This window comes from Mixophyes fleayi, chromosome 9 (assembly GCF_038048845.1).
Source record: "Mixophyes fleayi isolate aMixFle1 chromosome 9, aMixFle1.hap1, whole genome shotgun sequence".
NCBI classification, from domain to species: Eukaryota; Metazoa; Chordata; class Amphibia; order Anura; family Limnodynastidae; genus Mixophyes; species Mixophyes fleayi.
The window spans coordinates 121688598-121714816 of NC_134410.1; the positions used below are offsets into that span (position 1 = coordinate 121688598).

Genomic DNA, 26219 nt, shown 5'->3' on the forward strand with positions numbered 1-26219 from the left:
ATACTCGATTGAGCCCCCTTCAATCACCCCGTTTGTTGAAAAAGCACACATCCAAATGAGTTAGAGCAATCCGGGCCCCTTTGTGCATGCTGGGCCCTAGACAGGAGCCTATGGTGCCTAAACATGTAGAATAATTCATGCATATCCTGAGGTTTTATGGATAATGACTGAACTCTGGGTAATGTCAGGTGAAATCAACTCTGTAGGTAGGTTACAGACCGTTAAACAGCCGGGGTCATGTGGTTAGGTATGATGTGCCTAGGTATTTGCACAATACCTGTGACTGGTGTACGTGTGCGTGTGTGTATGTCTACACACAGGGCTGGATTCATGTGCGTATCATGCATTTCTGTCTGCATACGGCAAGTACTGTATAGCTAGACCAGTGGTCAGGGAACAGGGGTAAAAATGAAATTCCTGGGGGTAATGCTGCCGATTCACATGCTGTCAGTTGGATTGTAGACCCCTTTACATGTAAAATTGCTGTTGTACCAGAAGAGTCTGAAGGGTTGGCAGAGGCACTTCTTGAGCTTCGATGCAATAATGAAGCACATATTGCATTTGAAAACAAAGCAGATCTGTCATATATTTGGATGTCAACAGCTGCAAAGGCATTCAAAATTGCACATGAGGAGGCAGTCAAAAAGCTGCTGCCTTTTGCAACAACCTACCTTTGCAAACAAGGACTTTCCACTCTAACGAACATAAAAACAAAGCAGAGAAATCGATTGGACGCTGAAGACTGTATCCAAACTGCTCTGACATCAAAATGCCCCAATATTGATGCTCTTGTATCAAAAATGAAGCAACGTCATTTTTCCAAAACCTGAAGTTTTGAAGTTGAAGCTTTCAAAGAAAGTTTAAAAAAAAGATTCAATAAAATTTTGAATTCCAAAAATTAATATATGATTTACTTCCTTTCAAATCAAGAGGGTAACGTCGGCGTATCTAAATATATTTGGGGGTAAAAGGTAAAAACGTTCCCTGACCCCTGAGCTAGAGCGTCCTTAGACCCAGATTCTAATGGAAACATATCTTGAGTTCGGCTTGGATTTGAATGCAGGTGCACAATTTACGTGCAGTTTTTTTTAAACTCAAGTTGCGTTCTGGTTACGTTGTAAGATGAAGGGAGCCCGCACTGTGTACCTTGCAGATTAGTGGAATAAAGTGCATTTGTACAGATTTATTACAAACCTCACACAGTTTAGAATTTGACATTCCCTGACATATGGGGGGGGGGGGTCCTATGGGGGTTGTTCTGTGTGTATTGTGTTATTTTGGAAGTGATCACAACTAAAGGATGCGGCTGCAGGCTCTGAAGTCCTGGTAATCTCAGCGCCTCGGGCACACAACACACGCGCATCGCTCATTGTGCACACACTGTATGGTGACTCTGTGACTTTGTTATTCAGTCTAATGAAATCAATCTGTAGCACAGCTGGAACAGGCAGAAAATCTGATGACTCCCCCCCTCTGCCCACTGGGCACATTCCATAACATTCTCTGCAGGGTGCAGGCATTGGGTGATGTTTAAACTTGCCAGTTCCAACCTCTGCAGTCACGGGACCAGTGCCCAGCTGGTGGGATTGTCCGACAAGTCCCTATATAACTGAACGGAGGTCCGGCGTCTCCATCACCGACACAGGAGAAGACATCAGCAGCCTTCGCACACCCATCTAGGACCATGAAGGGAGCCGTGTTCAGCTTAGCCCTCGTCGCACTGTCTGTCCTGTGTGCACAGGCTTACGTTCCCGTACAGCCGGACTTCCAGGAGGATAAGGTAAGTCACAGGACAGACGCATCTGCAGCGCAGACCACACAGGACAGACGCATCTGCAGCGCAGACCACACACACTTCCACTGTCGACTGTTCATACCCACCCAACCGCACGCAACATGCCCTCTGCAAAGATCCTCCTTGACATTTAGCCTGAGCCCAGACCGGGGGTCTATAAGAAGTGTTCTTACATTACAGATAGACTCCTATAAAATGCACTGTACAGTTGGTGCAACGTCGAGATGAATGGATAAATATTAAATATTTAGTGTCTATATAATAATTTACATTATATAGTTCAGTTAGTTTCCCTAGGGGAAAGAAATGTGATAGAGAGAAGGGAAAGACCAACCTCATTATTTGACTAAATTACGTTTTAGTTTAGGTGAGGGGGCGCTTATGTCAAAATACAATGCATGAAGATCAAAGGAAACAAGATTGACTACAATAGCACTCCAGGTATACATATCGATTAGTAAGTAGTATTAATACATTAAACTTAATTAGTATGGATTAAAAGGTTACACATGTATTCAACCAAAATGAAGTAAGAGCGAAGTATGATTAAAATAAAGTGTTGAATGAAAGAAGGATTAAAATACAATTAAAAGACCCAGCAGTATGACTTGATCCTATATGCCTAATGCCTCGAAAAATAACCTCTTTTCATTGTAAATAGGACTTAGTGATCCTTTATTGTCAATACCAGTGATATAATATAGCTACATAGCTAAAGAGCTATTCTAGTGTATATGATTCAAATTTCTTTCATATATTTGTTTATAGCTGTGCCGTATAATTAGCAACTATGTTGCACTAATAACCTGGGCACAGATGAATATATCTCAGAGTAATTCCCTTATACGACTCTAGGTGGCAGCAGTGGTTAGTGTCTGTTCACCACTGACATAATCACTGGTTTAAGTTCTTAAAAGACGAGGTAAGAGAGAAAATAAATACTTTATTGAGTTTGTGCATTACTAATCAAATAGTGGCTTTATTTGCTATGCCTATGAAGTAGGGACATGACCTTGTTTGCCATTTGCAAGTAAATGTCTGCTTGTCTTAAGCTGGGTTCACACTACACTGTTTTCGTCCAATAATCGGCTCAAACAGCCGACATACGACTGCTCGTTCAAAAGTCGGGTCAGTGTGTGCAGTGACACGATGGTGGAAAGTCTGCCCAAATACTGACTGTTTTTTCATGTAGCACACAAATACTTGATAGCTTATTTGTACACTGAAATTTAAAGTTGATATTTGTGTGCTACATGAAAAAACAGTCAGTATTTAACTTATGTGCAAAACAGAATACTAATTTGCACCCCTTGCATTGTACCATGGTTTTGTCCAGGAGACTGAAATAAGAAGTTTCTCAAGTTAAGAACCTTAATGAATCAGGCCCATAATCTCCATGATTAAGCCTCAGGGCGAAACGTATGATGATGATAATGATCAGATAGCATCCTTAAACATACACACTGCCCATTAAGACAAGCATTTACTTGCAAATGGCAAACAAGGACATATCCCTACTTGACAGGCATAGCAAATAAAGCCACTATTTGATTAGTAATGCACAAACTAATTAAAGTATTTATTTTGTCTCTGTTCCAGGTATCAATTAAACCTCCTCGTTTAAGAACTTAAACCAGTGATTATGTCAGTGGTGAACAAACACTAAACACTGCTGCCACCTAGAGTCGTATAAGGGAATTACTCTGAGATATATTCATCTGTGCCCAGGTTATTAGCGCAGCATAATTGCTAATTATACGGCACAGCTATAAACAAATATAAGTGAAAGAAATTTGAATCATATACAACACTAGAATAGCTATTGAGCTATGTAGCTATATTATATCACTGGTATTGACAATACAGGACCAGTAAGTCCTATTTAAAATGAAAAGAGGTTGATTATTGGGAAAATCTTTTTCGAGACATTAGGCATATAGGATCAAATCATACTTGCTGGGTCATTTAATTGTATTTTAATCCTTCTTTCATTCAACACTTTATTTTAATCATACTTCGCTCTTACTTCATTTTGGTTGAATACATGTGTAACCTTTTAATCAATACTAATAAAGTTTAATGTATTAATACTACTTACTAAACGATATGTATACCTGGAGTGCTATTGTAGTCAACCTTTTTTTCCTTTGATCTTTATAGTTTAGTTATTATAAGTGATGAAGTTAATATAGGGATACACTATTATATACTATATATTGGAAAAGTTGTCTTATATAAAAGACCTACTAATAACATTTATACACGTACATGTAAAAGTTCCCATACCTTAACAGAACATGAGAAAAGTGCTATTATATTTACGTCTGTGCATAAACTAGTGTTCTCTGTTGTCAGCCCTTTTGGGCTAAAGAGACTAAGGGCTAGATTTACTAAGCTGCGGGTTTGAAAAAGTGGGGATGTTGCCTATAGCAACCAATCAGATTCTAGCTTTCATTTTGTAGAAGGTACTAAATAAATGAAAGCTAGAATCTGATTGGTTGCTATAGGCAACATCCCCACTTTTTCAAACCCGCAGCTTAGTAAATCTAGCCCTAAAAGAGGCTGATTGTCTGTGTCATTCGATTGGATTGTTACTATCAGGACGTCTGCGGTGAATAGAGTCACAACATTCTATAAAATATCTTTAGTTCTGAAAAGCTATTGAAACTTTTACATAAAAAAAGTTTGTGTAAATTGCTTGTACCTCTTTTATATACACAGATTTGTGTTTTGGGTTCGGTCCTGTGTGCTGATGAAAAAAAGATAATTTTGGGGATAATTTTGGGGAAATTTTGGGGAAATAATTGTGCGGGGAGGAATAAAGATGTGTAATATAAAACATTACTGTTGGGCTGCAACAAACATATCATTAGTTTCCATGCACTACAAGGATACATTAGGCGGACAGATACTTCAGGGATTGAAACGGCGTTCAATTACTTTGCCCAAAGAGCTTATAATCTAAATAATTACGACAAGTAAAACGCAGCTCAGTCTTTGCTGGTTTTGTGGTTCTCTCTCTGGGACTTTAGAATTGAATAATAAACAGAGAGAGGTTTAACCGGATTACAGCCAGACGATGGCTTTCGATACGTGATAGAATTGTTATTGCATTTAACCCCTGGGGGTAGATTTACTAAACTGCGGGTTTGAAAAAAGTGGAGATGTTGCCTATAGCAACCAATTAGTATCTAGCTATCATTTATTTAGTACATTCTACAAAATGACAGCTAGAATCTGATTGGTTGCTATAGGCAACATCTCCACTTTTTCAAACCCGCAGTTTAGTAAATACACCTGGTGTCCACACCTGTCACCGGCTACTTCTGAGTGTAAGTTCTGGTTCCAGATTTTAGGGAAGTGGTACGGCATCGGCCTAGCCTCTAACTCCGCCTGGTTCAAGTCTATGAAGCAGCTGCTGAAGATGTGTACCACCGTCATCACCCCCACCGCTGATGGGAACCTGGACATCGTGGCCACTTATCCCAAGTAAGTGGAGGATTTGGACCACTATGACATATTTCTACTTTCAGACAACTTCACTCTGTTGGCTCGTTCACACCCTGCTGCAACTTTTACTACATATATTATTTACCTTCCTCTCTGTCTTCTGTGATTTTCTACCATATCTTTAGCAATGTTTATATAGGTAAAACAAAGCTCTCGAGTAACGTTCTAGGTGTTCGATATCTGTCCGTCACTTTATGTCACTGGTTCTTAGTGAATTGTTAAGCTACATTCTTATCAATGTTGGTTCATCTCACAAAAGAGTTGTCTTCATACTATATCGCCTACTGAAAGGTTTTAAATATCCACCCACTTTTGTTTTGTATCAAGACTTAAACTTCAAGGGGTGTATTTACTAAACTACTGGTTTGAAAAAGTGGAGATGTTGCCTATAGCAACCAATCAGATTCTAGCTGTCATTTTGTAGAATGTATTAAATAAATAATAACCAGGGGCCTGATTCATTAAGGATCTTAACTTGAGAAACTTCTTATTTCAGTCTCCTGGACAAAACCATGTTACAATGCAAGGGGTGCAAATTAGTATTCTGTTTTGCACATAAGTTAAATACTGACTGTTTTTTCATGTAGCACACAAATACTCAATAGCTTATTTGTACACTGAAATGTAAAGTTGATATTTGTGTGCTACATAAAAAAACAGTCAGTATTTAACTTATGTGCAAAACAGAATACTAATTTGCACCCCTTGTATTGTAACATGGTTTTGTCCAGGAGACTGAAATAAGAAGTTTCTCAAGTTAAGATCCTTAATGAATCAGGCCCTAGAATCTGATTGGTTGCTATAGGCAACATCTCCACTTTTTCAAACCCGCAGTTTAATAAATATGCCCGCAAGTAGTTTGCAATAGGGAGAGAAAGAATTCTGTATATATCAATCCTGCCCTTAAATCTTCCACCGTCTATAACGAGCACAGTTGTGCTGATCGTCACATATATTTTCCACCAGATGTTTCAATCAAGTTAAATGTTATTTTGGGATTGAAACCTTTCCTTCTGTAATAGATGGTTGTCAGTGGTAGATACCTCAATGACTACTTGTACTAGATATCACATGCACATTAATATTTCCTGATAGAAGCATTTTCCTTATGGTAAGTCTTCTCTGGTAACCCCAATCTAGCCTACAGAACCTAAAATGTGTATATCCCGATATATAAGTCACTGAATATCCCAGGTCTATGGATCGGGCTCCCACCTGGGGTAGATACTGATAAGGTGACAGCGGATATAGGAAATAGAAAGTGTCCGCCTGGGATGTTTCACGGCTCTCAAGCCATTATTATTATTACCTTTTATTTATATAGCGCCACTAATTCCGCAGCTCTGTACAGAGAACTCACTCACATCAGTCCCTGCCCCATTGGAGCTTACAGTCTAAATTCCCTAATATACACACACACACACACACACACACAGACTAGGGTCAATTTGTTACCAGCTAATTAACCTACCAGTATGTTTTTGGAGTGTGGGAGGAAACCAGAGCACCCGGAGGAAACCCATGTAAACACAGGGGAGAACATACAAACTCCTCACAGATAAGGCCATGGTCGGGAATTTAACTCATGACCCCAGTGCTGTGAGGCAGAAGTGCTAACCACTGAGCCACCGTGCTGCCCATCCCAATGGGCAACACAACACCGTATCCAAAACCTTGGTCTTGCTTAACCACAATATGCTATAAGCCTAAGTGCCGTTACAGGTTCCCAGTGAATGAATGATCATGAGTATTGCTTCTGTTTACTACATGGCTGCCTCTACTGCGTAGACAATACGTTCACTTTAATGGCTGAAACAAGCAGATCAATAAGAATTTCTGTGCAGAAAAACCCCATGTCCATAGGAGTCATTAAACGTCTATGGAACAGACACCACACGGTCGGAAAACCGGTTTATAGATAAACTACTTACAAGGGGACGTGTGAGCTCAGCTGTTGTACGTTTCTGTTCCAGGCAAGACCGCTGCGAGAAGAAGAGCATGACTTACATCAAGACGGAAGAGCCCGGCCGTTTCCTCTCTAAAAGCCCACGTAAGCCCAGTCCTGCAAATAAAAAAACCATTGCTCAGATTATAGCACAAAACATTTTACCCAATAAAAAGGAAAACGTCACTTTATATCCCATAATTGATAAGATGCTGGTGAGAAAATAGGTGTACACTGAAGATTCTTTAAGCCTATCTACTTGGGAGCTGGGAGTTTCAGCCGACATTTATCAATAGAGTTTGAAAGAGATGGAGGTCTGAGCTCTCCCACACCCCTTCCTTCATTATTCACTACTCGGCAGTCAGCCACGATCATTGATAGTATTATTTTGCTGTAGAGAAGGTAACAAGCAGATGTTTTTCAGCCATAAATCAGTAGAAAATATATACATAACAATGTCTGCAAATCATCTCCGTATCAATCGATAGATATAGACTAAAAAACAAATGGGCATCATTTCTTTTGATTCTACAAGTGAGAAGTGACGCACATTAATAGTCAATGTAGCATAACAGGTAGAGCCGTCTGCCTGGGCTATGAACTAGTTTATCCATCCATCGATAGAGGTCACCAGATAAATAATATATTGTTAAACTTTAGGGATAGCAACCCCCCCCCCCCCCACCACACACACACAAGCTCCAAATGCAACGCTCTTCCATGGTGAATATCCCCCTAAATTACCTTCAGAATTTATTTATGACCTTACATTGTAATGTTCATCTATCTCTCCCATGCCGTGGGACAACGGCTGATTAAATCGCTGCTCTCTCAAAAGGTTACGGCAGTGAGCATGATATCCGAGTGATGGAAACCAACTACCAAGAATACGTCATGATGCACACATTGAAGACTAAGGGCAACGAGGTCAACACCATTGTGTCTCTGTTTGGTAAGTCCCTCTACAGGCCCGGAGATCGAGGGCAGGGAGTGTCAAAAAGTACAGAGCAGAGGCTGGCAGAAGGACCCCCCCCCCCCAGTCGGTCCCATAGTGGGCTACATTGGGCTGGTTCCTGGGCTTTTTTTCCTATTAAAATGTTCCTAATAGGCTAATGAGTTGAGTCTCGCCCCCCTTGGCTAAAATTACCCAGACAGCCCCTGACAGGAAGCGACAGCCAAAGGGGACGGTGTGCAAAATATCATCATCATCATTTATTTATATAGAGCCAACATATTCCGTAGCGCTTTACAATTGGGGACAAACATAGTAAACTAATAAACAAACTGGGTAAAACGGACAAAGAGGTGAGAATATATAATTACATTCATCATTGTACACATCTAACTTGGTTTTTGTTTCAACATGTTTTAACGATGAGATAATTACATAGTTTAGTTAGTTTATTGCACATTTAGTTTTGTTTGGAAAATAACCACAAATCGACTGATTTATGCAGCAACTTTTAAGTGTTCTACAAGCTCCTCAGACCTGTCACTATCTACGTAAATCATATATAGGGTTCTCCTCCCCAGGTGTACAGTAAGATAAGCACAGTAACATGTGTTGTATATATTTTCACACAAGTGGACGGTCTTTTGAATGGAGATCAGATTACACGTTTCCTCTCCCTTCTCAGGCAGAACAAAGGACCTGAGACCAGAACTCGTGGAGAAGTTCAAACAGGTCGCCAAGGAGCAAGGACTGACCGACGACAACATCCTGATCCTGCCTCACACCGGTAGTACAAGAACAATCGCACAACACACTAGTCACATGGCCACAACCAGAGGCGGAACTAGAGAGTTCTGTGCCCTGTGGGCCCCATTATTTCCATGGGCCCCCGGTGCACGGCACCTACCCACCAATGGTAGTTCCTCCGCTGGCCACAATCCTCTGAGCAGATCACAGTAACACAACACATTCATGTCACAATGGAGGACTACGCTAACTGCACAAGTGATATGAAGGATGAAATAGTCTGTAATTGAAGCTCAGTCTGTAAGCATGTCAAACATTAAGTGCATGGCGCCTAGTCTCAGACCTAATGTGAAAGATGAAGGCGCTAGACCCAACATGCTCAGCGCAATAGCCAGGCGTACTTTATCTACAGTGGGAGGGGACTATTTTTACACCGCTAGAATGTCTGCTGATTCTGTCCCCTCTCTCATTTGCATAGAATGCCACTGGCAGCAACAGGTTAAAGGGCAGATAAATACAAAAGATAGGTTGTACATTGTATACAGTTCACTTGTTTTTCTTGTTGAATCCAAACGAACAAACCGAGAAGACAGGAGCACTTACCCAATGTTCTGTCTTCTCTCCACAGAGAACTGCATGACAGAAGCCTAACAGGTGAGTGTTAAGAGAGAGACCACACGAGTAAATGAATGTCCTGTCTATGCCAGCTGATTGATGGGCATCCGTCACCTACACACAATGCTGGCAGCGGATCTGTGGGCTAAACCAATGTTCGATAGAATTCAGCCAATTGCATCAGTAGGAGCTAGTGACATCACTGAGAATGCAGCCTATCACATCACTAGGAACTGGTGACATCACTGAAAATGCAGCCTATCACCTTACTAGGTACTGGTGACATCACTGAGAATACAGCCTATCACATCACTAGGAACCGGTGACATCACTGAGAATGCAGCCTTACACATCACTAGGAACCGGTGACATCACTGAGAATGCAGCATTACACATCACTAGGAACCGGTGACATCACTGAGAATGCAGCCTTACACATCACTAGGAACCGGTGACATCACTGAGAATGCAGCCTATCACATCACTAGGAACCGGTGACATCACTGAGAATGCAGCCTATCACATCACTAGGAACCAGTGACATCACTGAGAATGCAGCCTATCACATCACTAGAAACTGGTGACATCACTGAGAATGCAGCCTATCACATCACTAGGAACTGGTGACATCACTGAGAATGCAGCCTATCACATCACTAGGAACTGGTGACATCACTGAGAATGCAGCCTATCACATCACTAGGAACTGGTGACATCACTGAGAATGCAGCCTATCATATCACTAGGAACTAGTGACATCACTCAGGCATGTAGTGTATTGATGTCACTGGTTCCAGATGAATGGCTCGGCTGCATTTTCATGAATATTGTCAATAGGTACCCTACAGAACAGGTCAATGCCAATAGCATGATATAAAGCTATAATTCCTATGTTCGATTGTTAATTACTATTATTGCCACTACCGATTAAGAAACACGCTAATTATGGGTGAAGTCACCTGGATGACACTTTGCACACGCTTGGTCATTAAAAATGGGCCTTGGTGCCAATGTAACTAATTGGCAGAAACACATCTTCCCAACATAAAAAAAAATGCTAAATTAGTACAAAATAAGTATCATCCCAACTGCCCCAAACCAGGCTCAAATCCACCTAAATATGCCTACGGACTAATACCAGCATTCTAATAGGTAAAGCCCCTTTCATTGTTCAATAATCTGACATTCGCCCCTAAATCAGGGCTATTGCGAAGTATAGAAACAGAACAGAGAAAAAATGGCTGATATTTGTTTCAAGAAAAGACAACCCTATATAATAGCAAAATTGTAGTTCATTGTGGCTACTATAGGGTTAATAACATTTCCTGACGAAAAGACCCAATAACTTATTAAATCGGCTTAGCTAAGGTATAAGGGGTAGTCTATTATTTCCATAATCCCTTGACAAAAATATACAATAAATCCAGACTTGGGGCTACAATAACGTTCTGCCTAAAAAAAAAAATGTACTGTGTAATACAAACCAAACCACCTGAATATGTACAGAGATTTCATGTCTATTGAAACCTTGGTTGTCATTTTTTTTTCCAGAGTGAAGATACAGTGACCAAAAGTTTCCACTAGATGGCGCCCATGTTAAAGATGGGTTTAGCAAGCTACAGTAAAAGTTTGTTCAACTCTGCGTATAATAAATTCCTGCATGAATCCCAAGAACGGCCTCTTCTTTTATTCATAAGAAGCCTCTATTATACACCGGCGTCACTATCAGCATGTTATTTCTAATGTTCATGGATTGGGTGGCTCAATGCGGGACCCAAGGCAAAAAAAATTACATACCCACACACATATACTATATATATATATATATATATATATATATATATATATATATATATATATATATATATATATATATATATATATATATATATATATATATATATATATATACACACACATATACATAGCACCAACATATTCCGCAGCCCTGTACAATCAGGCCAGTCGTGTGTCTTATCACTTATCTTAAGAGTGTTACGTATACAATTGTCACTAAAAGCAACCTAAATATGAGGATTATTTCATACATAGACGTATATAAGTGGCTGCTAACAGTCTACAGGTAACAGGTAAAATAAATAAAACACTACTTGAGTAGATGGAGGATACAAAGTATATTGCCAGCAGATGCTTCCAAGCAGAGATGGTTAATGAGTTAATGAAGCAACTGACATCCCATGGTGCTTAGGATCCTGTATATAAACCTGGACAGGTCCGGTCGGACAATACTTTGTGTACCATGGCTAGAGACCTCACACTGGGGGCTAGATTTACTAAGCTGCGGGTTTGAAAAAGTGGGGATCTTGCCTATAGCAACCAATCAGATTCTAGCTGTCATTTTGTAGAAAGCACTAAATAAATGAAAGCTAGAATCTGATTGGTTGCTATAGGCAACATCCCCACTTTTTCAAACCCGCAGCTTAGTAAATCTAGCCCTGGGTGTGATAGAGGTCTGGCAGGAGCTACAGGTACGAGGATTACTCAATTTCACCAAGAACAAGGTGATAAAGATATAATTAACTGGTGGTAACTCAGATCTGTGTCTGTAAGAGATTCTGGAACACCACCTAAGATAACGTTTCCAATCACCATTAACTAATGGAATTAAATGTTGAAGAAAACGGTGCCACACCCAGATGTTCACGGGATCTATGTCGCGGAGTCTTGGCGCCAACCTGGGGGTTTTTGGCGGTCCGACCGTTATCACACCGCCCTGGTCACACCCAGCCCGGTACACCCTACCATAATCACACGAGTGCACAGGTCACTGCCTCCGGTAAGGTCAGCTCGCTCTCTGAAATATTCTGTGCTCCTGTTAGCATTCAGACGATCTGATTGGCTGTGCTGTAATTGCAGTTTATGGGTGGGGGGGACCAATAGGAAGCTATGGGCCTGTCACTTTTTCCTGCTTATAATCCAGCTAAGATGGGACCATGGATTGGATGACAAGGCCAGAGCCATAGGGACAAAATACATATAGCACTGGGGTTTCCAGGGGTTGTATGGGCAGGAGACAGGGGTGCCGTGTTTGTCCTCCTTGACAACACTTTTTAATTAACCACCTTTTTTTTTTCCCAATACAAAACCATTTTATCTTCTTGCAACATAACAAAATCTCATATTATAGGGATATTGCTCTTCAACCTAAGATTCCTTCTTTGCACATATTAAATTACAAACATGTATGAAGTCTTATCATTGCCAGAGGAGGAAACAGCTTAGGTGTTCCCCTTAATACGATAAGAAATTCTAGTTTTGCCAGATACAGGACATATAAGCCCTGATAACAGAGATAATATGTACAGGATTTGAGGTTTAGTAAGTAAGTAGTATGATGTGTACTTTTGTCGGATGTGATCTTATAAACCACAGACGACCTTCTGAGTTCACCGAACCCAAAAGGTCAACCAGGTGCCCCCCAATTCTCCGGGGTTATCCGTTGAGTTACAGCACATGTTTAAGGTCTATACAATGTTGTTTACGAAACGGGTAACAGGAATGTAATAACACCAACCAAACTAAGGTCTCAATAACCTATTATAGTTGAGTTATACGGTCCTAACATATGCTGCATCGCTGTAAGTTCACATTCTATTCCGTCATGTCACTCCCTGCGTCAGCAGAGCTTACAATCTAATTTCCTTACCAGAGACATGAAACACAGATACACACAGGTTGGTCAGGCGGCGTCAGTAGGATTAATTAGCAACGCTAATGAGCTTGTAGCTGACTAAGCCAATCACATCACATCCGTTAAGGGGAACTATGTCGCCGCTGATCATGCTGGTCATAGAGTTTCTGCATTCAGCCTCCATAATTGGGGATCTGTTTTTTTTACATTACCCAACTGGATTAAGGGTCGTTTTTCTACACTAGCTACCAAGATTGATGTCTGTATTGTACATTAGCTGTCATATTAAGGTCATTGTATGCCAGAGAAGGTCTGTTTTGTATCTTAGCTACCAGATTTGTCAGAACAAACTATGGATAGGTTACATTAAGTCTTGTGTTTTGTTTTTTTACAGAAAGAATGTACTGTTAATTTGTGACAAGAGCATCACGATACGATGTTGGTTGGTTTTATTTCTGGTAATGTCTCTGGAAATTAGCAAAGTTCCGTCTACACATCTGTATTGGTGTTTGGAGCAAAGATGTATATAATTACATACCTTACAACATTTAGGGGGGTATTCAATTGTTGCCGTTAACTCGCTAAAACAAAAAGGGAGCTGCGAGATGAAATTTAGCGAGTAATTACCGTATTAACGCTAATATTTTTAGAGCGCTCGTTTTTTTTTGTTTTAGGGCGTTAAAAGAAACAATTGAATACCCCCCTTAGAGATGCAAAATCTGGACAAAATAAGCCCCACCCGTGATCCAACCAAACTCCCCACTCAGTCCGCCCACTTTTGGGCAAAACTTCACCCACTTTCATGAAAGCCCCTTTCAAAGTCCATGAATCAGCACTGTCCCGCTAAAATCGGCACAGCCGGGGGATAGGCGATTAATCCACCAGGGAGACGCGCTATCCGCATACAATATAGAATGTAGGTGAAATCTTCATGTATGTCTGAGTGAAGTTATGGATGTAAATCTTCAGAAGATTGATTCAGTGTCAGTCCTGCTGCTGCTTCGGTGTAGAGCACTCGGATCCAATATCCGGCACCCATACTAGCGCAGCCACAAGATTCAATAGCATATGGAGAGCGTTGGAATAGCGGAGGAAGACTCCGATAAAACGAAAACAGGTGTAGTAGACCCAATTTACAGGCGGATGCAAATTGTACCTTTTGCGTACACATAAAAATCCATCCATACGCTTACGGTTCTGCGGCTGTATTGTACGGTGCTCATACTGTATATTAAGATATGTGCAATTTGTAATCTAGTTTATAATTGCGTCTGGCACGATGATGTGATCATGCTCATCAACGTGGGAACTTGCACTAGGCCTGTGGCACACAGATACGGCTCCTAAAAAACGGATCTTAAGGCTACATCGGAGTCAATATTAGATGCATCTATAAGGGGCTTGGCGAAACGCGTGTTCACAGCCATACTATAACAAGATATAATACACTCTATCTATCCATTCTAAATATGGCCGCAAGTTGTGTGCCGGTGCGTTACGCCTAAATGTACACAATTTTTAAGGGCCAATAATGGACCAAACTCGGGATGAAGCCTAGTATGCACTTAAAATTCTGAAGTGTATAAAAGCTTTGTATAATCAATTTTGTTCCCAATGGGAAAAAGCGGGTCATTGACCTGGCAGAGAGATCTACTTGTTGGGGGTCAGTTTTGTACACAGGCTCAATCTTTGTACACATAAAACCAGAACAAGTACAGGGAGACAGGTTATCAGTGAAGACATCACATCACTGCACAGACAAGAATGTGTTTATTGTACCAAAACTGTGCAATAATATACTGATAAAAATATGTAGGATCTAATTTAAGACTCTGGGAAAGTAATTGTGAAATCAATGCCAAGGTGTCATTATATAATGCACTTATCTTCACAATGACCTCTTATCCTCCCCGTCGCTCTCTGCCCACCGATCGGTGTATAAATACCAGTCTGGTCGCTGGACACCTCATATCAACCTCTCACCACGAACGTAACATGTTCCAAGTCATTGCCTTCCTGCTACTCCTGTCCTATCACCAGTGCCAGGCTACGGAGATCACGGCACAAAAGGATTTTGACATCAGCAAAGTAAGTGAAAGGGAAATATAGCTTTAGTCTTCTAAAAAATAGTCTAAAAAATACAAAAATACAACATTATCATCATCATTTATTTATATAGCGCCAACATATTCTGTAGCGCTTTACAAGTGGGGACAAACACAGTAAACTAATAAACAAACTGGGTAAAACAGACAAAGAGGTGAGAAGGCCGCTGCTCGCAAGCTTACAATCTATGGGACAATGGGAGTTTGATAAATGAGGTTAAGTCTACTTTTTGCATTTCGCACCCAGCCAGACTGCAAAGGTAAAAGTGACTCATAAGCTAAATGATGATGTCACACAGCAATGTTGGTCAGGGGGTAGTTGTCATGTGTTAGATTGTGTAACGGGTGGTAATAGGGTAATGTAGTGAGGTTAAGAGGGTGGTTGAGGAATATTATAAGCTTGCCTGAAAAACTGGATTTTTAGAGAACACTTGAAGGTTTGAAGACTAGAGGAAAGTCTTACTGTGCGAGGGAGGGAATTCCACAAAGTGGGTGCAGCCTGAAAAAAGTCCTGTAACTGGGAATGGGAGGATGTGATGAGAGTGGAGGAGAGACGCAGATCTTGTGCAGGACGAGGTGCCGAGTTGGGAGATATTTTGAGACAAGTGAGGAGATGTATGTTTTTATAATTTTGTTGATAGCCTTGTATGTTAGTAGAAGAATTTTATATTGGAATCATTGAAATACAGGCAGCCAATGTAGAGACTGACAGAGCGGCTCAGCAGAGGAAGAACGGTTTGCAAGGAAAATCAATCTAGCCGCTGCGTGCAAAATAGATTGTAGGGGTTCAAGTCTGAATTTGGGAAGACCAGTAAGGAGGGAATTGCAATAGTCGATGCGGGAGATGATCAGTGCATAGATTAAAGTTTTTGCGGTGTCTTGTGTGAGATATGTGCGCATTCTGGAAATGTTTTTAGATGAATGTAACATTAATGTAACATAATTTAGATATAGAGTACCGATGCAAGATAATAAATATCATAACGGTGATTGGGAGAGTTTATATTGGCTCATGCACCGCGCTATCAGCCGTCTCATCCAATTTGGCTACCAATTTGCGTCACAGGATTGCAGTGTGGATGGCCAACTTTAGACGCGGACAGCGCCTCTAGTGGCCAAATTACCACCAGGCAAGCTCGCTTTACTGTACCAAGGAATAACATTAAAGAATTGTTTCATATACATATAAATAATACAACCAATACCGCAATGTAAATAGTATTTTCAAAGACAGCATCAGGAAAATACACTGAATAATCTCATTAAGACATCCATTTTATATTCTCGTATTGTATTAGAAGTGTGAAAATATAAGCCTGGTAATACTCAAGGGAGGATTAATTCAATAACACTTCCCAAAATTTAGAATAAATGCCATTTTGTGAGGTGATCATCTATTTATGAGAATGCAGCCAATCCATTCATTAGGATCCAGTGACAACACGGAGGCATGAGGCATGGGGCACCACACAGGTACTAGTTCCTAATGAAGAGATAGGCTACATTGTTATGCTGAGGTCTGAATAATAACTCACATTAGGTGGTAGATTCACTAAAACTTCTAAAAAGGAGAAGTGGAGGTGTTGCCCATAGCAACCAATCAGATTCTAGCTAGCATTTATCTTGTACATTCTCAAAAATGAGAGCTAGAATCTGATTGGTTGCTATGGGCAACACCTCAACTTTTCCTTTTTAGAACTTTTAGTAAATCCACCTACATTCTGCAACCCATCGTGTTTCACGTTTTACTTGTACCCCCAACCCAATGTAACCCAAAATCCTTAGTATATGGGATTCACTCCAAATGACCAGAACATACATATTACATGTATGCTATACATGTTCACTGACACATTTACTACAGTGTCAGACAGGAACCGTGATTACGTATAAACTTGTGTCCCCATTGTACGAGCCGCTGACGACCGATGTCTCTGCCGTTTCCGCAGTTTCTGGGCCAATGGTATGGAATCGCCGCACAATCCAGCTGCCCCATGTTCCAGCAAATGAAGAAAGACATGACTCTGCCCATCATCGTGTATTCCTTGGACAAGGACCATAACATCAAGGTCTCCATTGGTTATAAGACGTAAGGAACAACAGGAATGATGGGAGCAAGTATTCAAGCGCCCCCTGCTGGCCAATGTTTTGTTCAAAGCTAAATTAGATGACGGCTGCATTTGTTAGCTGGCGCCTAAAGTGTTTGTTCTGGGACCCCCAAAGAGCAGCTCCCAATAGAATATATTGCATATTTGACAATCAATGGAAATAGAAGTATATGGGCATACACAGGGATAAAAAGACAGGGATTTTGAGGATAGGTATGTGTTAAAGACTAATCAATAAGGAGGACCCTCATCCCCAGTGTAACAGGCCCGATTTGGGGATTTAATGTGTCACAAGATAGGAGATATTGATGCCAACTCATTTTTCTCTTCACACTGCCCAGACCCAAGGGTTGTCAGCAAATGGACGCCAAATATGACACCATCGCTAACGGCCACTACAAACACAACAGCGGTAAGTACCTGGGTCCAATACCGCAGACGTCAAGGCAGATTAACTAAAACGTGTTAAAAAGAAAAGTGGAGGTGTTGCCCATAGCAACCAATCAGATTCTAGCTATCACGTTCTAGAATGTACTGTATAAATAATAACTAGAATCTGATTGGTTGCTATGGGCAACACCTCCAATTTTTCTTTTTACAAGTTTTGATAAATCTACCCCCAAATCATGTCCCACTTTATAGATATTGTATATGATTGTGAAACTATTGTATACTATACTGCCTGTATTATGAAGCCTGTATTAAGTAATTCAGACAGACTCCTGGAAAAAAAACAACAACTATGAAACTGGGGCAGATTTGAGAGGGGGTTAGGGAGGGGGGATGTAGAGAATTAAGGGGTTTATTTATCAAATGGACGTGTGCCTATATATATATCATGGGCAGCCTCCTGTAATGACTAACTCCATCTCAAGATTGTGCTAGCTGGGGGTCAGCAATTATTTTTAAAATAAAGCATTTTACCTCCCCCTATGATGAGGTGTATGAATATAGGTTTAAAAGTTTCTGAAGCTAGTCAAATCTGTGTATATATATATATATATATATATATATATATATATATATATATATATATATATATATATATTTTAACAGTGATCATGGGGGAAGATATTTTACTACGCACAGCAGACTTCCTGTCTGTAACCTTACTGCAGAATAATACAATTAGCCCCCCATGGCTAGTATCAGAGGACAATAGGTTGCACTCAGCTAAAGGTGAGCACAATGTGAGATATCACATGTTCTTTGAATGTATGGGAAATTTTAAGGTCAATGTTATATCAATTGTGCAAATCTGCACTAAACTCCTAATGACCAATCAGATAACAGCTTTCATTGCCTATCTTCCACTAAACAGATGAGAGCTATTTTTTGATTGGTTGCCATTATTGGAGCAGTGTTGAGAGATAACCCTCAGCATTTTTGTGTCTCTGTACATCTCCCGCCATAACAGGAACTCTTATTTCCCCCCAGTGCACGGAGATAATGAGGTCGTCATCGTTATGACAGACTACAGCGGATTTGCTATGGAATATACAAAAACAAAGCACGAGGGTGATACTTGTGTAACCGTCAAGTTGTACGGTAAGGTTTAGTGCGTTTCCTACATAGCTATTCAGTCTCCCCACAAACGGGTGTCACATTCAGGGCCACTAATAGAGATCTCATGCCCCCGTACAGCAACATCTTGGGGCCCCTTCCATAGTCTCCGAAGGGGGATGGGCCATACCAGGCTAGTGACTCCTCCCACTACACAGGCAGGTCAGAGCCCCCCCAGGTAACCCCCTGGTCACATTACTTTAATATTTTAAATAAACCTGCTTATTGTATTGCTGCAAGGATAGGTTGTAGTACCTCTCTCCTCCAGTAGTAGCGCTGTGTATTATTAGTGGTGTAAAATTAGCCCCCAATAGTCACTATTCTGCATCAATATTCTCAACAAGTACCCACATTAATTAGAGGATAGATCATATTAGTGCTAATCTATGTATGTAGTTATATAGCTAAGCTACAAACATAACATACCACCCAACTGTCCTGATTTACGTGGGATTGTTCAGTGTAAAAATAAATAATTAAAAATAAGGAATTTTGACAGTTGTGACGATTACCCACTAAGTTATGCCCCTTTAATGCCACACTTGGTGCTTAGAGTGAAGTGGAGGAGAGGTTGGCTGGGGGGCGGTCCAGCACTAACCTCAGGACAATATTAATCCACCAGGGTTTTTGACGCACACTGCCATAATTTACACAGTGGTGCCTCCACTTTAAATAACATGTTTCTGATTCAGGGAGAACAATGGACATGCCGGGAAACGTGAAACACGAATTCGAGGAATTCAATAAGAAACTGGGCCTCAAGGATGATATAAAGGTGTTCCAAAAAGGAGGTAAGTACAACATTGTAGATAGGTGGTTCTAAATGGGATTATAATAGTATACTCAACTACTTCTCCAGCCTCAACCCTGGGTTAAAAAAAAAAAAAAAAAAAAAAAAAGTGGGTGTGGCTTGATGGGGCAAGTCACATTGAGTGGGCGGGAAAATACTGACATAAAGCCCCACCTACCTCAGTAAACAATGATTGGCAGGGGGCTAGATTACGTAGCCCCTGCTATACTGTGCATACTGAGGTGGGCGAGGCTTGATTACGCCATTCACGTCATGTCTCCACCCCGCCTCACGGCAGGTCAGTAATCTCTGGGAGCACAGTCATGTTAATATATGTGTAGACCTGTGTAAATAATAACTGTATAAACAGCGAGGTCTGATATCATCACTTCAGTTAGGAAAACTTATGTATTATAAGAAACAATGCATCCCGTGCTATAAATTATTCCAGATAATCAAAGTCCCCTGTGCTTACTTGGGGGTTGTAAGGTATGATACCATGATTTTTGAACTATTTAGCCTATCAGAAGCAGGACTAAACACACAACAAAAAGCCAATAAACTATATACACTGATGTGAGCGACTTCTCTGTACAGCGCTGCAGAATTAGTGGCGCTATATAAATAAATGATGATGATATATGCTGTAAGGATGGACAACATAGCTGTATGGCACCATCTAGTGGCTCAAGTTGAGAATGCAACAGTTCTATGTCTTATAGGCACACATATGAAGGACATAGTAAATTAACAAGATCAATTGCACTAAAGTCCAAAATGTGCAGCAAAACATTTATCATAAAAGTTTGTGCCACTTTTCCCTTTTGTAATATAGATGGCAGAAGACGGTAACTGATACAAATCCAATTACAGTATTTAATCCATTTTGCAAAATAAATGCGGTAACCTTAGAATGGAACATAAACATTTCTGTCACTGAATGCTATTTTGTGGCATTATATTTATTTTACAAATTACGTTGCGTAAAAGTTTTAAAACAGGTACCTCATTAATTCTGTGAGACATTAGCAAGTCTAGAGCCCTAGAATGACTATAAATGATGTGGAATGGTCTTTCCTGTACATGTTTTCACCAGTCAGTCAGGTTTGTTAAAGTGCACCTGTCTCCTATAGCGGAGGCAGACATTTTTGGGGCTGAACACATAGACAATGGCTCCCTCCGCTGTGTGTTTACAATGGGTGTAAGGCAGAAATTACAGCATAGATTACTGTGAGAATCATTAATAATCAGTGACGTGATCTCCTGTTATTGATCTCTTTCCAGAGCAATGTGTCCCTCACGCTGTCTAGGTGAGTTAATGTGGTCTTTTATTTCATGGTCTCTAGGTGTAAAAATGTAATCTCGTAAAAATACATAAATTTACTTGGATCCCGGAAGTGCAGCATTTCTCTAGGCTAAACACAGGATAGGTTATCGTGCCGGTTTGTCGCCGGGCGGGGCCAAAACGACGCGGTTCACAGCGAATCGCGTCATTTTAGCACCGCAATTGTGGGAGACTTGCCAGCTCTCCCGGCAGTCCGTGAGACTGACCCGAATTTCAGGAGTCTCCCGGACATTCCGAGAGAGTTGGCAAGTGTGACTTAAGTTGTGTCAGTTAGTGAAGCAAATGTTCTGACTGACACATTACATCAGTGATATCTAGAAAACCTGACCTCTGCGGATGCATTGCGGGAATACTACCTGCTCTAAACACCCCCCTACCCCTCCAAAAAAAACAAGTCTATTTTATTTGATTTAAAGGGTTAAAGGAAAAAAAAAAAGGACATTTTCTCTTATGTGAAGTTAAATCTAGCGGAACTACAGACCAGAGAGAGCAGGTTAAGCGAGAAGAGTTTAGACGCAGCAGCGTCAGTAGGTGTATCGATGGTTACGATGAGATCCCGTAGCATCAGGGGGTGAGGGGTAAATGGGTAGTTCAGTGGGTGAGGGAAAGACCCATGTTGGAGGCAGATTTTATATATCATTATGCAGATTTGCCATAGCGAAGTTATAATTATTTGAAGAAAAAAAAAACTATTATAACAGTAATACATTGTAACACAAAATCAAGTTCCGATAACAACCATAGGAGCTAGCACTTTTCCCCCTTTCAAACATCCGCTCTTTACTTATAGCTTTGCATTAAAGCTTTTTTTTTTCCTTAAACAATTGATGACCATAAGGGAATTAACCCTTACTGAACTGCTCAAATGTCACTGTTTAGGATGCTTAAAAAAACAGAAATAACTTGCTGTTTTTCGCTGGGACAGATGGGGTTTACTTTGGCAGCAAACTGGAACAAACATATTTATGGGATAAGCATCACTAGGAGGGGAAAGCGGGGTGTATTTAGCAAGGTCACACAAATTGGATGCAAGGTCACACCCGTTTCCCAATAGACAACGCTCCATACAGCCCCAGCCCAAGGTTAGGAACCCTGGGCCTGCTGGGATTTGTAGTTCCACAACTGCTGCAGAGCCACAAGTTTCCTGCACCTGCTGTTCATTGACAGTTATATGTTTTAGGTCAACGTGGATAATGTGCTACATATAGTTATACTTTGATCGTCCTGCTCATAATAGAAACTTCTTTTGAACCAGTTAATAAGTAGGTTATAATCTACAAAACCCCTTGTATAAATATTGACTGTAGAACTCTACCTTTCGGTGACTGATCGCTGTATCGATGACCTCTGACCTCCTGCCATGTTTGTGTTTTACAGAAGAGTTTGCAGCCAGTGAACCCTCCGCTTTCACCCACCGCTCACAATCCACTTCCCGTCCCCGTCTCTGTCCTGTGTTCTTTTCTTTTCCATTTCAAAGTGAAATAAAACAAAAATCGACAAAGCAGAGTTGTGTTATGTGTTATATTGGTTGTTGGTGAAAGGCTCCAGCTGCCATGTGCAACCGTCCTTAATAACAAAATACTGTTCTGGGTTCAAGCTTTATAAACATTTATGTCCCTGGAATTGTCCCAGTTTTTACATTTTGATTTACATTTCTACATAAATATAGTTCTTACCGTTTATTTTGATTCTCTACAGCAGTATTCCCCAAATTCAGTCTTCGGGGACCCCTAACAGTGCAGGTAAATGACATAATTACACCACCCATGGATCTGTTACAATGTGTCAGTCACTAATGAACACACCTGTGCTCCAACAAGGAGATATGGAAAACCTGCCCTGTTAGGTGACCTTGAGGACTGGATTTGGAAAACACTGATTTAGACTTTAGGGGGTAAATGTATCAAGCTGAGAGTTTTCTGGCGGGTTTGAAAAAACAATCAGATTCTAGCTGTCATTTATTTAGTACATTCTACAAACTGATAGCTAGAATCTGATTGGTTGCTATAGGCAACATCTCCACTTTTCAAACCCGCCAGAAAACTCTCAGCTTGATACATTTACCCCCTAGATGTTTATTGAAAATTAGTCTTTAAAGTGAAACAAGTACACTATTATCACATTCAGTAAACAAGGCATGATGGGAATTGTAGTACTCCAAGGTCCACTAAGACAGAATTAGACGACACCTGGGGGGATGCACAGCAGCAAGGGGTCCGTGAAAATATTTTAAGATGTTATAACATTATATGTGTCTTAAACCAATGTTCTGGTTTATTGTTATATATACAGTTCATCCCATGAATCCAGACCTGGATTTTGGGGGAAGGGAATATAGGACCCCAGTGTACAGAGGTGGAAATAGAGTGGGTCACCCATTGCCGGACAGTCCCTACTTTCGGGCTCTGTCCCAGAGCTCGGAGAGGGGTGTACAAGTGCTGCGTACTTACTGCTGCTGCAGTGTTTTTGGGGGGAAGGGGGATTGATAAGAGGCTGGCTAGTGCTTAATAGCACTAGTCAGCCCTCTAGGGGAGTGGCCATACCACCCCATTGTGATTTGACCACGCCCCCCACGCCGGGTACTCACATGTTGGGAGTTATACACAGAGGGACACTGACAGCAGACAGGACAATGTTAGTTCTTATTTTACCCACGGGACTGTACTGTGCAAAATGAGAAGGCTGAGGGGTGAGTTTGGCCCCTAAAGTCTGACTTCAGGGTGTTTGTCTCACCACCACTCTGCACACTGTTGTGCGTCCATGATGAGCGGACTTCCAAAGCAGAGAGATATGATTACTAACAGATAAACTACTGTGCTGAGCTGTTGCATATTAGATTTTAAATACAAACAGATTTCCTTTAAATTCAAAGTCACCAAATACCCACAAATTAGGCAGATACAGTAAAGAAATGAGAAATGACTTCAATGTTAAAAGCCATTTACATCACAGACCTGTGAGTCAACATCCCGCCCTCTGAGTACTGCTTCCGCTGACACCGAACAGATCTGTTTTGGATTGTTTCAGATTTGTCATCACAGGGCAAGCCTGCAGTATGAATAGCTGCAGACATAGGTTGTTTCATATAGAGGGGCACTTAACAGTACAAAGCCTGACAAAGGAGCCTGACATCACTACTCTGTGCTGCTGGGGACCCTGCACCTTCCACTATATAACTCTCAGTCTGTGACTTCCTGCTGCCTCCATTCCCCTCCTCACATCATGTCACTGCCCCTGTCACATGCAGCCTTGTCCTCACTAACACATCACTCATCTCCTGATATACTCTGTGCTGCTGGGGGACCCTGCTCCTTCCACTATATAACTCTCAGTCTGTGGCTTCCTGCTGCCTCCATTCCCCTCCTCACATCATGTCACTGCCCCTGTCACATGCAGCACTGTCCTCACTAACACATCACTCATCTCCTCATATATTGGTTGCAAAACTGTGCACACCCCAGAAGAGCAGGAGATTATTGAATACAACAAGGTGCTCAGACCCAGTTTCCATAGACCTCCATTGTAGTGGTAAGACTTCTCCACGCAAAACTAAATAGATCTAAAAGGAAGCCTTGGAACGCTTGTCGGAAAGTGTGTGTCACGTGATTTTATGGACGATCAGCATTTAAGTGTGCTTAACCAAAACACAGAGAAAGGTTATGTAAAACCACGGGATCCACTTCCCGTCCCCGTCTCTGTCCTGTGTTCTTTTCTTTTCCATTTCAAAGTGAAATAAAACAAAAATCGACAAAGCAGAGTTGTGTTATGTGTTATATTGGTTGTTGGTGAAAGGCTCCAGCTGCCATGTGCAACCGTCCTTAATAACAAAATACTGTTCTGGGTTCAAGCTTTATAAACATTTATGTCCCTGGAATTGTCCCAGTTTTTACATTTTGATTTACATTTCTACATAAATATAGTTCTTACCGTTTATTTTGATTCTCTACAGCAGTATTCCCCAAATTCAGTCTTCGGGGACCCCTAACAGTGCAGGTAAATGACATAATTACACCACCCGTGGATCTGTTACAATGTGTCAGTCACTAATGAACACACCTGTGCTCCAACAAGGAGATATGGAAAACCTGCCCTGTTAGGTGACCTTGAGGACTGGATTTGGAAAACACTGATTTAGACTTTAGGGGGTAAATGTATCAAGCTGAGAGTTTTCTGGCGGGTTTGAAAAAACAATCAGATTCTAGCTGTCATTTATTTAGTACATTCTACAAACTGATAGCTAGAATCTGATTGGTTGCTATAGGCAACATCTCCACTTTTCAAACCCGCCAGAAAACTCTCAGCTTGATACATTTACCCCCTAGATGTTTATTGAAAATTAGTCTTTAAAGTGAAACAAGTACACTATTATCACATTCAGTAAACAAGGCATGATGGGAATTGTAGTACTCCAAGGTCCACTAAGACAGAATTAGACGACACCTGGGGGGATGCACAGCAGCAAGGGGTCCGTGAAAATATTTTAAGATGTTATAACATTATATGTGTCTTAAACCAATGTTCTGGTTTATTGTTATATATACAGTTCATCCCATGAATCCAGACCTGGATTTTGGGGGAAGGGAATATAGGACCCCAGTGTACAGAGGTGGAAATAGAGTGGGTCACCCATTGCCGGACAGTCCCTACTTTCGGGCTCTGTCCCGCTGTCCCAGAGCTCGGAGAGGGGTGTACAAGTGCTGCGTACTTACTGCTGCTGCAGTGTTTTTGGGGGGAAGGGGGATTGATAAGAGGCTGGCTAGTGCTTAATAGCACTAGTCAGCCCTCTAGGGGAGTGGCCATACCACCCCATTGTGATTTGACCACGCCCCCCACGCCGGGTACTCACATGTTGGGAGTTATACACAGAGGGACACTTACAGCAGACAGGACAATGTTAGTTCTTATTTTACCCACGGGGCTGTACTGTGCAAAATGAGAAGGCTGAGGGGTGAGTTTGGCCCCTAAAGTCTGACTTCAGGGTGTTTGTCTCACCACCACTCTGCACACTGTTGTGCGTCCATGATGAGCGGACTTCCAAAGCAGAGAGATATGATTACTAACAGATAAACTACTGTGCTGAGCTGTTGCATAT

General features: G+C 41.1%; 3 protein-coding genes across 3 annotated transcripts in view; 2 read left to right on the forward strand and 1 right to left on the reverse strand.

Moving 5' to 3' along the window:
• FBXW5 (F-box and WD repeat domain containing 5) overlaps positions 1–7313 on the reverse strand; it is a 36761-nt gene extending 29448 nt beyond the window's left edge. Inside the window, exon 1 of the mRNA XM_075185390.1 lies at positions 7237–7313. The gene's annotated coding sequence lies outside the window, so the exon portion shown is untranslated. The remainder of the gene's footprint in view (positions 1–7236) is intronic.
• On the forward strand, positions 1502–11238 carry LOC142101157 (lipocalin-like). Its single transcript, XM_075185400.1, has 7 exons — positions 1502–1780; positions 5145–5284; positions 7279–7355; positions 8089–8202; positions 8888–8989; positions 9578–9603; positions 11116–11238. Exons 1-6 carry the CDS (start codon positions 1685–1687, stop codon positions 9598–9600), a joined length of 552 nt encoding a protein of 183 aa, XP_075041501.1. The 5' UTR covers positions 1502–1684; the 3' UTR covers positions 9601–9603; positions 11116–11238.
• Positions 11239–15211: 3973 nt separating this feature from the next.
• Positions 15212–22619, forward strand: LOC142101881 (olfactory protein-like). Its single transcript, XM_075186311.1, has 7 exons — positions 15212–15304; positions 17271–17410; positions 17738–17841; positions 18867–18977; positions 19685–19783; positions 21067–21092; positions 22505–22619. Exons 1-6 carry the CDS (start codon positions 15212–15214, stop codon positions 21090–21092), a joined length of 573 nt encoding a protein of 190 aa, XP_075042412.1. The 3' UTR covers positions 22505–22619.
• Positions 22620–26219: the final 3600 nt, after the last annotated feature.